Source organism: Panicum virgatum, chromosome 5K (assembly GCF_016808335.1).
Source record: "Panicum virgatum strain AP13 chromosome 5K, P.virgatum_v5, whole genome shotgun sequence".
Lineage (NCBI taxonomy): Eukaryota > Viridiplantae > Streptophyta > Magnoliopsida > Poales > Poaceae > Panicum > Panicum virgatum.
In genome coordinates this window covers 15,260,517-15,273,507 of record NC_053140.1, presented here as the reverse complement: position 1 = coordinate 15,273,507, position 12,991 = coordinate 15,260,517, and the positions used below count along the sequence as shown (strand labels likewise).

Here is a 12,991-nt window from a genome sequence, read left to right as displayed (position 1 = left end):
TAGTTCCCAAAAAATTTCTTACCATCACATCGAATCTCCATGCAGTTAAAAAAATAAATCATTATATAGTTTAACTGTAAACGACGAGACGAATCTTTTAAGCCTAATTAGTCTATAATTAGACATTAATTGCTAAATAACAACGAAAGTGATACAGTACCAAAACTCAAAAAAAATCGTGAACCAAACAAGACCACAATTATTTTAACATGCTACTTTTCAGGGTCTCCGGCAAGATGGAGATCGAGGGAAGGATAAGGTGGTGAATTTAATTTGTATATGGACAGAGAGAGAGCAAAAGGGCGAGGAGTCTTCCTTTTAGATAAGAGCTCTTTTACAATGATTGTAAAGTATCAAAGGGTACTTTTAGGTATTTTACCTTAATTTTTTTCTAACAGTTGATATATGGAAAGTATTTATAAAAATTAAATTAAATTAGTATTTGGTCCCAATTTTGGATATTTGGTCCCACTTTTGGATATTTGGTCCCATGTTTTGGAAGTACCAGGTACTTTATCCTAGATACTTTACCCTTAGGTACTTCTGGGTACTTCCTACCTTCACCACCGTATGATTTATAATTTTTATAAATAAATTATTTCACACACTAACAATTGAGTCTACAATACCAACAAATTACTGTACATTGAGCATGACGCGCTCTTGAATTTGAACAAATAGTACAAGTATAGATATGTTACTGTTCACTTGTATAAAAAAAGCCATAGTTGGCATGAAGTACAAAAGGAATAAATTATGATTTAAATAAAGATTATTGTACATGAGGCTCATAATCAATAAAGAAATAAAAAAATATAAATTAATTAAATCTAGAAGTAAATAAATATAAAAGGTACAAGGAAATAAAATTTGGAAAGTAGAACACGGGAAGAGAGGAAAGGAAAAGGAAAAAAATATAATATATAGAGAAGAAAAAAGCATGACCCAAATAAATATTACATTCTGAAGAAAAATATTACCAAGATGTTTAGAAGATGAAAGAAAAAGTTTTTGCATATGCAGGTTTATAGGAAAAATAAAATAGGGAAAAATAATAAAGAACTACCATCAAATTCCAAACATATGCTAAATGCACCTGCATGTGCGTAATCATAATAAATCAACTAGAGATTTAACGCGTGCATGCTTTCTTTAAAAAAAATAACGCGTGCATGCATAGAATAAAATCAAGGGTGCCTGGGCTGTTATGTGTGCTTTGGGCTAAATTAATCTGATCGTCTGAATTGGTGTTTAATCTCTTGAGTGTTTTTTTGAGGCGATGAATGTGAAATTCGTAGCATGCGCGGGCAGACAGAGTACTGGAATAGTCTTCCATTGGACCGTGCTGAGCTGCGGCAAAACAGAGGAAGAGGTGTCTGTCGATGACCACCGCGGCTCCAGTCTTCTAGGCAGGGCCCACGCCCCACGGGCTGTTAAACAACATGAAGCGGCAGGGGAAGAGGTGTCTGTCGATGACCACCGGAGGACTGGAGCCCCGGCGCTGAGCTGCGGCAAAACAGAGCTCTGCTCGATCAACCTCCTACCATCTTCCTCCTCCCAAACCTGTATCCAGAACATTCTGGCAGTTTCTTGAACTCGATTTACTCCTCTCAGTTTGACTGAATCAAGCAAGCGGGTTTCCACCTCGTTATTATATATTTATTTTCGAAAGATAACTCGTTCTTATATTCAATCTATATCACACACACGAGTATAGTGGATATATATATATTACAGGCAGAGAAGCATAAAGCTTCGTGCAAATCCTCCGGTCGTGTGCGGCAAATTTAGCAAACAGGCATGGTCTAGTTGTCGTAGGTGCGGCACTCGTCGGCCTCGGGGTTCTCCTTGCAGTAGTTCTCGAGCGGGTCGCTGTTCTCCTTGAGCTTGTCCCGGGCGTGGCTTGCCGCGGCGCTGAGCTCCTCCACCTCGTCCCAAGCCGCCGCGCACTCCCCGGAGGCCGTCTCCTCCGCGCACGTCTCCTCCGCCTTCTTGATGCTCTCCGACACCTTGTCGGAGATCCCCGGCGGCGTCGCCGGCCCGCTCGACCTCACCGCGAAGCCGCCGCCGCGGCGCGCCACGGGGAACCAGACGCGGCCGGCGGCGACGAGCTTCCTCCTCGGGACCACGTCTGCGGCCGCGAAGGTCGCCGGGGTGGACAGGCTCGCCACCGTCGACGCCATTTGCAACAGCTCGCTGCTACAAAAAAAAAAAAAAAAAAAAAAAAAAAAAAAAAAAACCCTTCTCGTGTGATAGTTTTGGTGTGGCTTTTACTTGCCGTGTCACGAAGAAACTGCACGAGGCGTTGCTGCGTTTCGGAGATCGATCAATATAGAAGTTTATATAGAAGTTTGTTCGTCAAAAGGGTAGGCCCTTTCTTATCGCCTGCTGACCACTCGTTGTGGTACAATCATGCACGCCATCGCCGCCATGGAGAATCGGAGACATTGGAAGGGCAGGTGTGCAAGCGATTGGCGCGGTGTTTGTGCTTGTACAGTTTGTGTAGAACAGAATCTTCGACGCGAACGCGAGATTCATGTTGTGCCGCTTTGTGGGTACATGAATTTCGGCGTCGATGTGGCCAAAAACAGGGCAACCAAATATCTAAGATATTTGAGATATTGTGAGAGGTTGCAATCTTTGGGCAAAACTTGTGCCGTCCGTGGCTTAGCAGCTGATAGAGCCACAGTGGCAAGAAACATACGCAAAACTACCATCCCCTTTTGATTTTTTTTCTTCTTTTTTTTTTAAGTTGAAGTCGTCATCTCTGAAGATGCGATTATGCTCTACTTCGAAAAATGGTAGCCCTCATGGAGAAGTTGAAATGAAGAAATCTCTGAAGTTTACAATACTGAACAATATCAATTTCGATCAACATGGGACAAAATGTTTTCTTCAAAAAAAAATCAACATGGCACAAGATATCATACCTGAAGGCTACAAGCCCACAACACTACTGTAGATCACTTCAATAAAAGACTGTTGGTGCTACTTGTCCTGTTTGTCAGCAATTGCACCACAACCGGTTAACAAGGTAGGGGCATTCCAGCAGGAAATGGAAGGTCCGCCGCCATCCTAAACAGTCTGAACAATTGCGGCAGTATAATGACTAGCTCTCTGCAAAAAGAACTCCACCTCTGTCCAACCTTTGTTTCTTTTGGTGTCTATTACAATCTTAGACACACCCCTTCAATGATAAGCTGCACGGTTCACCCTTCAATACTGGACACTGTCCCCACAATGATAATAGCCGACTTGGAATATGATGTTCACAAATTGCTTAGAAACATTTGCTCTCGCATTTAATGATGCATGCATATGTCCAAAAATTCGATGTGATGGGTACTGTAAAAATTGTTTTGGGAAAACATGGCCTAGGAAATGCATTACGCCTGTATAGAATAATGTAATTCAGTATCCACGTCAAAACAATGCATGTCTGTCTATTTAGTTGGGACTGTCTTTCCAGGGAGCACATCTTAAACATACTTGGATACAGAAACAGGAAGAAGTGCATGGCCAGCTTTATAACATTGCTCGACCCAAGATTATTGGGGAGGAAAAGTAAACATAAACCGCCAGACTCGTGGAACAGTGTCCCAATCAACAATCCAGCACTGTCCAATAGAAGAAGATGATGGCAGCAAAGAGAAAACAGAAACAAAAAAAAAGGAAGTTTATTGGGCTGGTGTGGAAGGCGTCAGCTCCGGTGGGGCCTCTTGAGTGACACCGATAGTGGAATCATATTCTTCATCCTGGTTAGCAAACTTCTTGCGCAACACCTTCTCGAACTCAACCTTCTCAAGAGGTTTGGCATTCTCAACAGCATGCGCCTGGGACAGACTACAATAGTTGGCAGCCGATTCAGCAATAAAAGCTATCTCATCAGCGGTGAGCTTCCTCAGAAATTTGGCTGGGTTTCCTCCCCATACCTAAATCAAACAGAGCTTAGTCAAGAAAATATTTCAAAAAATAAGATACCAAACAGAGGCCATGCAAGCATGCAGCATATTCTTGTTCCAATTCAACCCGTGGGCACTAGAACTTAATATGTCACATGGATATTAGACAGCACAGGAAACACAAAAAGTTGTTTGTGCAATCTAGTGTAATCAATTGGGTTCCCTCATTTCATGTAAAGCCTGCTTTGGGTATGGACTTGGTGGAACCAGTTGGGTGAAATAAAAGAAAAAAAAAATAGGTGTGGAGGTGACTTAAATAAGAATCAAAGCCAAAGGATAGCTGAGGAAGTGATGCAGCACCTCTCCAGAAGGGATCCTAGTATTCTGTCTTACGAGGGCTCCAGCAGCAACTATTCCATGCTTTTCCACAACAACACCATCCAATAGGGTTGCCCCCATGCCAACAAAAGCTTCATCCTCGATGGTGCATCCTTGTAAGACAGCGCTATGACCTGCAAATCGGGTTTTTAGAATGTTAACTTTTGTGTATTATTTCAGCATCAAGAGCTGTAAAGAACTGAGATATATAGAGTTGCGCCAAATAGTACTTTATTGTGTTTTCTGTGCTAGATTCTCATGTACGATGGTGATTCATCAATAAAGTGCGGCCATATGGGACAAAAATTATTGAAGAAAAATACATGTTTCTTGAGACTAGAATCAAAAGGTATGTTTACCTACTGTGACTTTTTCACCGATAATTGTCGGAAAGACTTTCCCACTTAGATTCGACTTCGCCACATGCACAAGAGAATTGTCTTGAATATTGGTCCCAGATCCAATCTGGATGTTGTTTGCATCCCCTGAAATTGAGTTCACAAACTTGCTCATGACCAAAAAACAACTCAGAAGCACAAAATGTAGCATGATCATAGTCACAAAGTTGCTGGGTCGACCGGGTCGAGGAACGGGGTCGAGGGTCGAGGGTCGTCATTTTATAAAATTGTGGTACGAAGGGGGTATACATCTATGGAACGATAAATTATTATGTGGGACGCGACCCTGATTCATCGGGGTCGATATCTTCGGGTCGATAAAGACAAAACCTATATATGTGCTACTAATAAAGAAACTAATCTGCACAAGCATATAAGAAACATATAAAAGAGTACATTTAGACCATGCTACACGTACTCAGCTCATTGTCTAACAAAAACCACACCAATCCACTGTCCTTAACCTCCTTATCCCAATTAAATCTGCTAGCAATGGGGCTGCGACCCCTTTCAAACCGGGACACGATCCAACCTTAAATGGGACACTGACCCTCTTCGACCCCGACCCTCGAATCGGAACGACGTTCCCGGGTCGAGGGACGAGGCATCGACCCCGAATCCTGTGACTATGAGCATGATACACTAAGAAATTTAAAATTTGTCATAAGAAACAACTAAAAATAGTTCTAAGGATCATAGTCACAAAGCTCCCGGGTCGAACGGGTCAAGGAACGGGGTCGAGGGTCAAGGGTCGAGACTTTGTAAAATTGTGGTACGAGGGGGGTATATCCCTTCGGAACGAGAACCCGAATTTTGGTGCGTGAATCCGTGGCTAATGGGTCGATGACCCTGGGACGGTCCTAAGAGTCGAGGGTCGCGACCCCAATCAATTTGGGTCGATGAGTATATTTCAAGTTTATACACATACATATATAGTTGGGCCTATTTCTTCGTTTGTTGTGTTAAATGTAGCCCAGCGATCCACCAGGCCAGCCCAACCACAGCTGGCCCATCAAGGCATCAAAGGGCGCGGCACAGCCCAGCAGCCCTCCCTCCCTCCCCCCCCCCCCCCCCCGCCCCCGCCGGTTCGTGATCGGCAGCGTCTCCATGGCGCACTTGATCCCGCCCTGGTTGCCCCACGCCTCCGGCCTGCGCGCCATGCGTTGCCATCGGTTATTAGCTTGTTCAGAAATCAGATCAGAGAGCAACGATGAAGAGAGGAAGGACTGGCGATTGCCAATAGCGATTAGCGGTGATGCCTTTACGAAAGTTAAAAAAGAGCCCTCCCCCCCCCCCCTCAGAGGGCGGTGCACGCAGTCAACGAACGACCGTTGTGGCGGCGCCATAGAGCGCCGACGACTCTGCCGCCGGCATCTTCACCGTCGACGGAGGTGGCGACGGACGAGCAAGGCAACGCCATGTCCAGGACTCTAGGTTTTCCGTAAGCCTGCCTTCTTCATCTGCATCTCGTCCCATTTGAGATCCTGCGGAAACAATCAAGCGACGATACATCTTAGTTGGGACGGGATCCATCTAGAATCCCTGCATCAAATGGGGCGGCGACCCATCTAGTTTTGGGACTCGCCCCATCCTGAACCTCTGCGGCGACGGGGCGGCGACCCATCCTGAATCAGGACATCGACCCCTGTCGCCCCCGACCCGCGAATTGGGACGACGATCCGGGGTCACGGATCGTGGCATCAACCCCGAATTCTGTGACTATGCTAAGGATATAGCAAATTTGTCTACTTCCAGATTCAAACTCTGCAAAATTAAATATCCCATGGGCGAAGATGATGCAAATACGACCAAGCTAGGAAGAAGGGCTGATCGAGACAAATACTCTAGCATCATAAACCCTCCACCCATCCCTCTCATATAGGAGTATTTCTTATTTTCTCAAAAGTAAATGAGCATAAAGCAAATGATTATTCTTTTATCATTTTACATTTCAAATATTGGATGATATGCATGAGCAATGAGCTTATAATATGGTTGTAGACACAAATTAGAAGTACCCACCTGTTAAGGGTACAAGTGTCATTGTACTAGTCTAGGGTTTGGGGTCTCCTCTTGTATATATAGCCCTTTGGGCATATCTCAATACAACAACATAGTTCAGTTCTCCTCCTCTCTTTCAATTGTAACATGGTAACAGAGCTCTAGGTTGAGATCCGGCCGCCACCCTTCTCGTCGCCGCTGCGCTGCCCCTGGGAGCTTCGTCTTGCTCCTGGGGGCGGCAACCCTCGAGCCCCAAACCCATTTCCCCTTTCAAGTTTGAGTCACAGCAGCAGCAGCACTTACCCAATTTTTTTTCCCCGTCGGGTGCCATCTGCCACCTGCTGTCGTCGATCCGCTCGCGGGAGGGGAGCAGCAGCCCCTGCCTGTCATGGATCCGTCGCCGCCGTCCTCTGTCCGCCGCCCGTTGTGGCGGATCCATCCGTGCCGTCCGCGGCCACTTCCTCCGTCCCGGCCGGCCGCCGTCGTCGCGCGCCGCCGCCTGTCTGGCCGCCGTCGCGGCTCTCCTCTTCACCACCCGTCCGCGGCGCCCGTCCCCGCCGGCTCGTCCTCGCGTCTGCGCGCCTCCACCCGCTCCGCCCACGCGTCCATCGCGCGGAGCCCGTCCGCCACGTCCGCCTCCTTCTGCGCTGTCGCGGCCATCCAGTCGTCGGTCGTCCTCTGCAGCGCCTCATCTCCGCCCCGTCGCAGCCTTCCTGTCGTCCGCCTGTTGCGGATCTTGCCGGGATGCTGCTGCCCGTGCAGCTCTGCGGCCGGGATTGGAGCAGCAGAGGCCTGCTCATCTTTGGCTCCTTCAAATCACGGCCGGCCGTATCTTCTCCGTCATGCTGCCACCCATCATTGCAGAGGAGGTCGCCATTGCTCGTTCACCTGCATCTTCCGCTCGTGAGTAGCAGGTTCCTCTGTTTTCGCCCGTCTTCAGTCTGTCCGTGCCTTGGTACTCTGTGCTGCAGTAGTCCTCTATTCTGCGGTGCTCTGTTCTGCTGCTTGCAGCTGCTGCTGCTGGTGGCCTGTTCTGAAATTGATCTCGCACATGCAGCTGCTGGTAGTATTGCTTTGCTTCGTTGCACTTGCTTCTGCATCCACGCCAATCCAAGTCCAATTTCCTTGTTCCGTAATTGTGCTGCTGCTAGGCCACTTCTATCCATCTTTTGCATATGCGTGCTGTTTCTATCTGTCTGTGTGTGCGGCTATGTTGCTCTACTCATCTGCTTATATGGTCGGCTGTCCATCCATATCATACATCAGATTTTGCCTGTACCTGCTGCTATCTTAGTCCTAATTGTCCAATTATTTCGTATCCATCCAAATCACTATCAATCCAAGTCCAATTGCATACCTTCAGTTCGTCCAAGCCGTGCGTGTCCACAAAATTCATTGTCAGATCAGCCAATTTCTTTGTTTTGTTTTATGGTTAGCTGAGTCCCGTCGATTTAGCTAATCACATCATCGTTGTTGATGCGACCTTTCCCCTCTTGGTCCCTTTCGGAGCCGTTTTGCTCCACATCATGATCAATGGCCGTTTATTCGTCGTCATCATCACACATCCTCCTGCTTGCCGTCTTGCAGCAGTGATCTCTCATTCTCCTCTCTGTTTGGCTGGTTTGACACATCTCAAGTTATTGTCAAGTTCAAGACTCCAAAGCAAGGCTCGTGTTTGAGGAGTTGATGTACTGGTTTGTGAAGACTCGGGCTATTCGCTGAAGTACGGTTGTGAAGGCGATACCCTCTTATGGAGGAGATCCTTTTCTACATCGACATGTTCAAGAGTTGCACGCTTCGACATCTTTGATTTTGGACTTTGGATGTATCAATTTCACTTTGTTTGAGTCTAGTGCTTAGTATCAACTCTCCAAATGCAACGTCATTGCATTCACGTTGCATTTGAGAGGGGGTGTTAAGGGTACAAGTGTCATTGTACTAGTCTAGGGTTTGGGGTCTCCTCTTGTATATATAGCCCTTTGGGCATATCTCAATACAACAACATAGTTCAGTTCTCCTCTCTCTCAATCGTAACAAGTTCAGTTCTCCTCCTCTCTCTCAATCGTAACACCACCAATTAGCTCTTCTTTTCTTTTTGTGTGTAAAATGATCAAAATAGTGCTCACTGGGATAGGAAGCACAAACCTCTTAGGACGCACCCATACCAAATGGAAGCTCCTGGTCCAACTTGAACATCACCAATAAGCGATGCACTTGGAGCAACAAATGCATCTCTATGAACATGAGGGGTTTTGTCAAAGATGTTCATGAGTGTGCGATGCCTTGAAACTGAAAATGTCCAAACAGCAATCATGTTAGCATTTGGATATAAAAATGTTGCACAAACAGCAATTGAAAAAGGAATTGAAATGCTGCTGAAATGAAATAAATCGTGACAGAGACAGAATCATGCATAGAAATACCAGATTGAACAAAAGAAAATATATAAGATTCCATTCAGAAGGTAGCAAACTAGGTGTCATGGACATTAGAAATTATTAGCAATCATGGTCCAAGAGAGAGAAAAAAAGACAGAACTCGAAGGCAAAATATGGCCGACAAACATATTTTTTTCAGTTTTCACACATTTGAATTGTTGAATGGGATGATGTTGACAGTTTAAAACTAGAAGGATAAATAACATTATGCAGCTTACATGCATTATTCAAACTTTCTCCAACATTAAATATATTTCCTCCGTTCCAAATTATAGGTCGTTTTAGCTTTTCTAGATACATAAATTTTATTATATCAAAACTTTATCTAGGTGCGTTGCAAAATCTATGTACCTAGAAAAGCCAAAATGACCCACAATTTGGAACAGAGGTAGTAGCATAGAACAACTAATAAAGCCTACATACTGGAGTATCAATATCTGTATGACTATTGCAAGATATATCTATTGTTTACACATTAAAATCAAATCATGAGATTTGTCTTCCCGCAAACAATTCTTGTTGCATGCTAACATGATAGCTAACCCTATCATATTCGGAACGTTCAATATGAATGGGATTTTTAATATGCATTCTTTTCTCTCATATAATTGCAATAAGAAAAAAATGTCAAATACACACACCCTTACACTATTAATGAATTACAGTATGAAAAAAAAAAAACTTGATAGCTACTGATAGCACTAAAATCAACTCGTAGCTGTGGCAGCCTCTTGACACCTGCCATATACCAAGTACACTTCTTATTTAAACCACACATCCTATGCACTCAGCATACCTGGTATACCTTTTTAGCAATATGATTCTTAACCACCTCAATGCACTTATATAAACTGCACATATAAGCCGTGTAAAACACCCCCACACCCACAGGACCAGCTCGTTCTAGAAGAATATAAGGATGCCCGTGCATCAACACACAATAAGTATACAAACAATTTCAGTTCCATCTATTTTGACCTGAACTTGGGAGTGGTTCTCATTCCATTAAGTCGTAATTTCAATGATTCTTACATTTTTCAGATCCTTCACCAAATGGTTCTCCCCTAATATGCAACACTTTTTATACAATAATTACTAATTATCCAAAACTGCCCCTGAACCAGTATACCTCCTATTCATTGGTTGACTGGTCAGACCATCATCCCACCAGTCTATATCAGGGAAAGGAAAAAAAACATATAGAGGCAGTACTAAAATGCATTACTTTCATGCATGGTTTTCCTATGAAGAAAACAATGTGACTGCATTGCGCTTCTCATGTGAGGTCCTCAGATGAAATGATGGGCTCCACAACAGTTTTAGGTACAAAAATGTTCAAAGGGTCGAGCTAGATGGCCAATTCTAGCAAAAACATCTGGTTATGTAATATGTTGTCCTGTGCAAAGCAGCTCACATGCAAATACAAGATTAGCTAAAATTGAGACCCAAAAGGAGTTCAATTGCACTCAAGTCATTCCCAAAAGTAGAAGCTTAAAGATGAGTATGCTTAAGGATCCATAATTTTAAGTCCCAACTAATACTGATGGTATAAAAATGACATACTCTAACAAAGTAAATCCATAATTTAAATAGCAACACTCTGGTCAACATAAACAGTGACTCTGCAAAAAAAATTCAGCTCAGATAAAAAGGGATCTAAATGGCAACACTCAAGTCAATTCAAATCAACCCTACACAGCCAAACATTCACAAGAAACAAGAAACACCAGAGCACATAGAGTGAGTAACAATACAATTCTTGGCACCCCCATCTTGGAGAAGAATCTCTCTACAGTTTTGAACTCTCCTGGTAAGTACAATAGTTGCAAAGAAGAAATGCAGTAGGGTGGAACTCTACAATGATGTCATACAGATCCGGCTCAACACCATCATTAAAGCCATTAGCACAAGAATTTGACATCCCAGGAACTTCGAGCTCTACAGAATAGGCACCTTCTTGTAAAACCCAATTCTACCCAGAGTTGGCCTCCTTAATCGGCCAATCTTATCAATTCGTGTACATATAACTCAATCAATTACCAAGCAACACCAGTGAAACTATGCACGCATTAAACAACACTAGATTTCATGAAATGTATTGACCGGGCAAAAAGGTAGGTCCATTTCGAGTAGAATCAGAACACAGTAACCTAATAACACAAAACCCTGGGGCAACACAGCCTAGCCGCGCGCAACAATGCAACATTCCCCCACCCGCTCCTAACCCTATCTAGCAATCCCAATTCGATCACTCCACTCCTTTCGGGGCGCTCAGGGCTGACGAAACCCCCTCCGCGCGCGGAGTGCTTGGGCGAATCGACGGACACGGAGGGTGATTGGGGGGGGGGGGGGGGGGGGGAGGGGGGGCGGAGGAGCAGCGGCACTTACTCTGCTCGTGGAAGAAGTATTTGCCCTGCAGGCGGCAGCCGAGGCGGTCGAGCGCCTGGCCGGTCTCCCGGATCCAGAACCCCACCGCGTACATCGCCTTTCCCAGGCCTGCCATCTCCCCCGGCGGCGGCCAAAATCGCGAGCGGCGGAGGCGGAGCTGCGCGGAAGCGCTCGTGGCCTTGGAGATCTCGAGGAGGAGGACCGGGAGTAGGGGAGCGGAGGTGAGGGGACGGGGAGGAACAGAACAGAGGCTGCGAACTGGGCCTGCTCCGCTGGGGTTTCCTCGGTGCTCGAAGAATTCACCGTTTTGCCCCTGGGGAGAGAGTGAAACGCGAAATGCGTGATGCCGAAATGAAGGTGGAATCTAACGAGCTGATAGAGAAAAATAGGCCCAAGCCCACTAAAAATTATATGGGCCTCAAGCAGCCCATGGGCTCTCATGTCTTGCGGTTTTTCTTTTTTATATTTTTTAAAAATTAAAATTTCAAAAATATATGTTCGTTTTGAAATATTTCAAAAATATACCCCGGTCGCCCTCCCATAGGGCGACAGGCTCAAAGTGTAATTTTTTTTTCTTCAAATTCGCAACGAAGTCCCTGGAGAAAAAAAAAGACATGTCGCCCGTTGGGGGGGCGACAGGCCCCCCTTTTTTTTCAGGGACCTATTTTGAGCTATTCGAGCGTGTATTCGTCATCATCGTCGGCAAGATCTCGGCCGCTAACTCCTACCGCACGTAACTTGTCCTTCATTAAATCACGAGAAAAAATCGCATGAACTTCCCTTATTTCACGAGCATTATGGAACCCACAAACATAATAAGTTCACATTAATAATATATATAGAAACAAATGACAAGTAACCTAACACAATCATAAACATCGGATACAAATAAACGGTCCATAGCTATCTCATTACAAATAAACATCAGATACATCTAACCACCCCTAGGGCGTCGGACCCTCTCAGCCCTCTGCTGGGCACGGACATGGCCCTCGGGGTAGGTGAGAACATCCGGAGACCTCACCTGTCGCTCAGGACGCGCAAGGGCTGCGGTGTCTGCTGCTGAGAGATCCCAAGTGGTGCTCCTCCTAGCTGTGAATACCCCAAGACATCGGGGTCACCTTGCGCGGCAGGCTCTTCTGGACTCAAGCTGTCGAAGTCGTCTAAGGTGAAGGTCTCGTTATCTGGTCGAAAGGAGGAAGAAGAAGGTCCGGCGCCCGCATCGGGGTAGAATCCTACGCAAAAAATGTGGATGTTAGCGTCCGCTCGTATATTTTGTCATGCCATGTAGAAACCGAAATACGAAACATAAACTAACCTGTGTAGGCCGGTATCTGTGGCCCCGGTACCATCCCTGGATACGGTCCGCCAACTGGTGCTGTCCCTCTAAACATTCCAGTATGGCCGAACGCAGTAGCTGGATCGTATCCTGTATGTGATATTAGTAAATATGTAGGAACACTTGATATAATTTTAAAGAGATATG

General features: G+C 45.3%; 2 protein-coding genes across 2 annotated transcripts; both read right to left on the bottom strand.

Annotated features, from left to right (window-relative positions):
* Window positions 1-1,620: 1,620 nt before the first annotated feature.
* On the bottom strand, window positions 1,621-2,320 carry LOC120706592 (calvin cycle protein CP12-2, chloroplastic-like). Its single transcript, XM_039991273.1, has one exon. It carries the CDS (start codon window positions 2,181-2,183, stop codon window positions 1,806-1,808), a length of 378 nt encoding a protein of 125 aa, XP_039847207.1. The 5' UTR covers window positions 2,184-2,320; the 3' UTR covers window positions 1,621-1,805.
* Window positions 2,321-3,397: 1,077 nt separating this feature from the next.
* Window positions 3,398-11,793, bottom strand: LOC120706591 (gamma carbonic anhydrase 1, mitochondrial-like). Its single transcript, XM_039991272.1, has 5 exons — window positions 11,506-11,793; window positions 8,825-8,968; window positions 4,640-4,765; window positions 4,263-4,414; window positions 3,398-3,932 (listed from the first exon to the last, which is right to left on the bottom strand). Exons 1-5 carry the CDS (start codon window positions 11,618-11,620, stop codon window positions 3,678-3,680), a joined length of 792 nt encoding a protein of 263 aa, XP_039847206.1. The 5' UTR covers window positions 11,621-11,793; the 3' UTR covers window positions 3,398-3,677.
* Window positions 11,794-12,991: the final 1,198 nt, after the last annotated feature.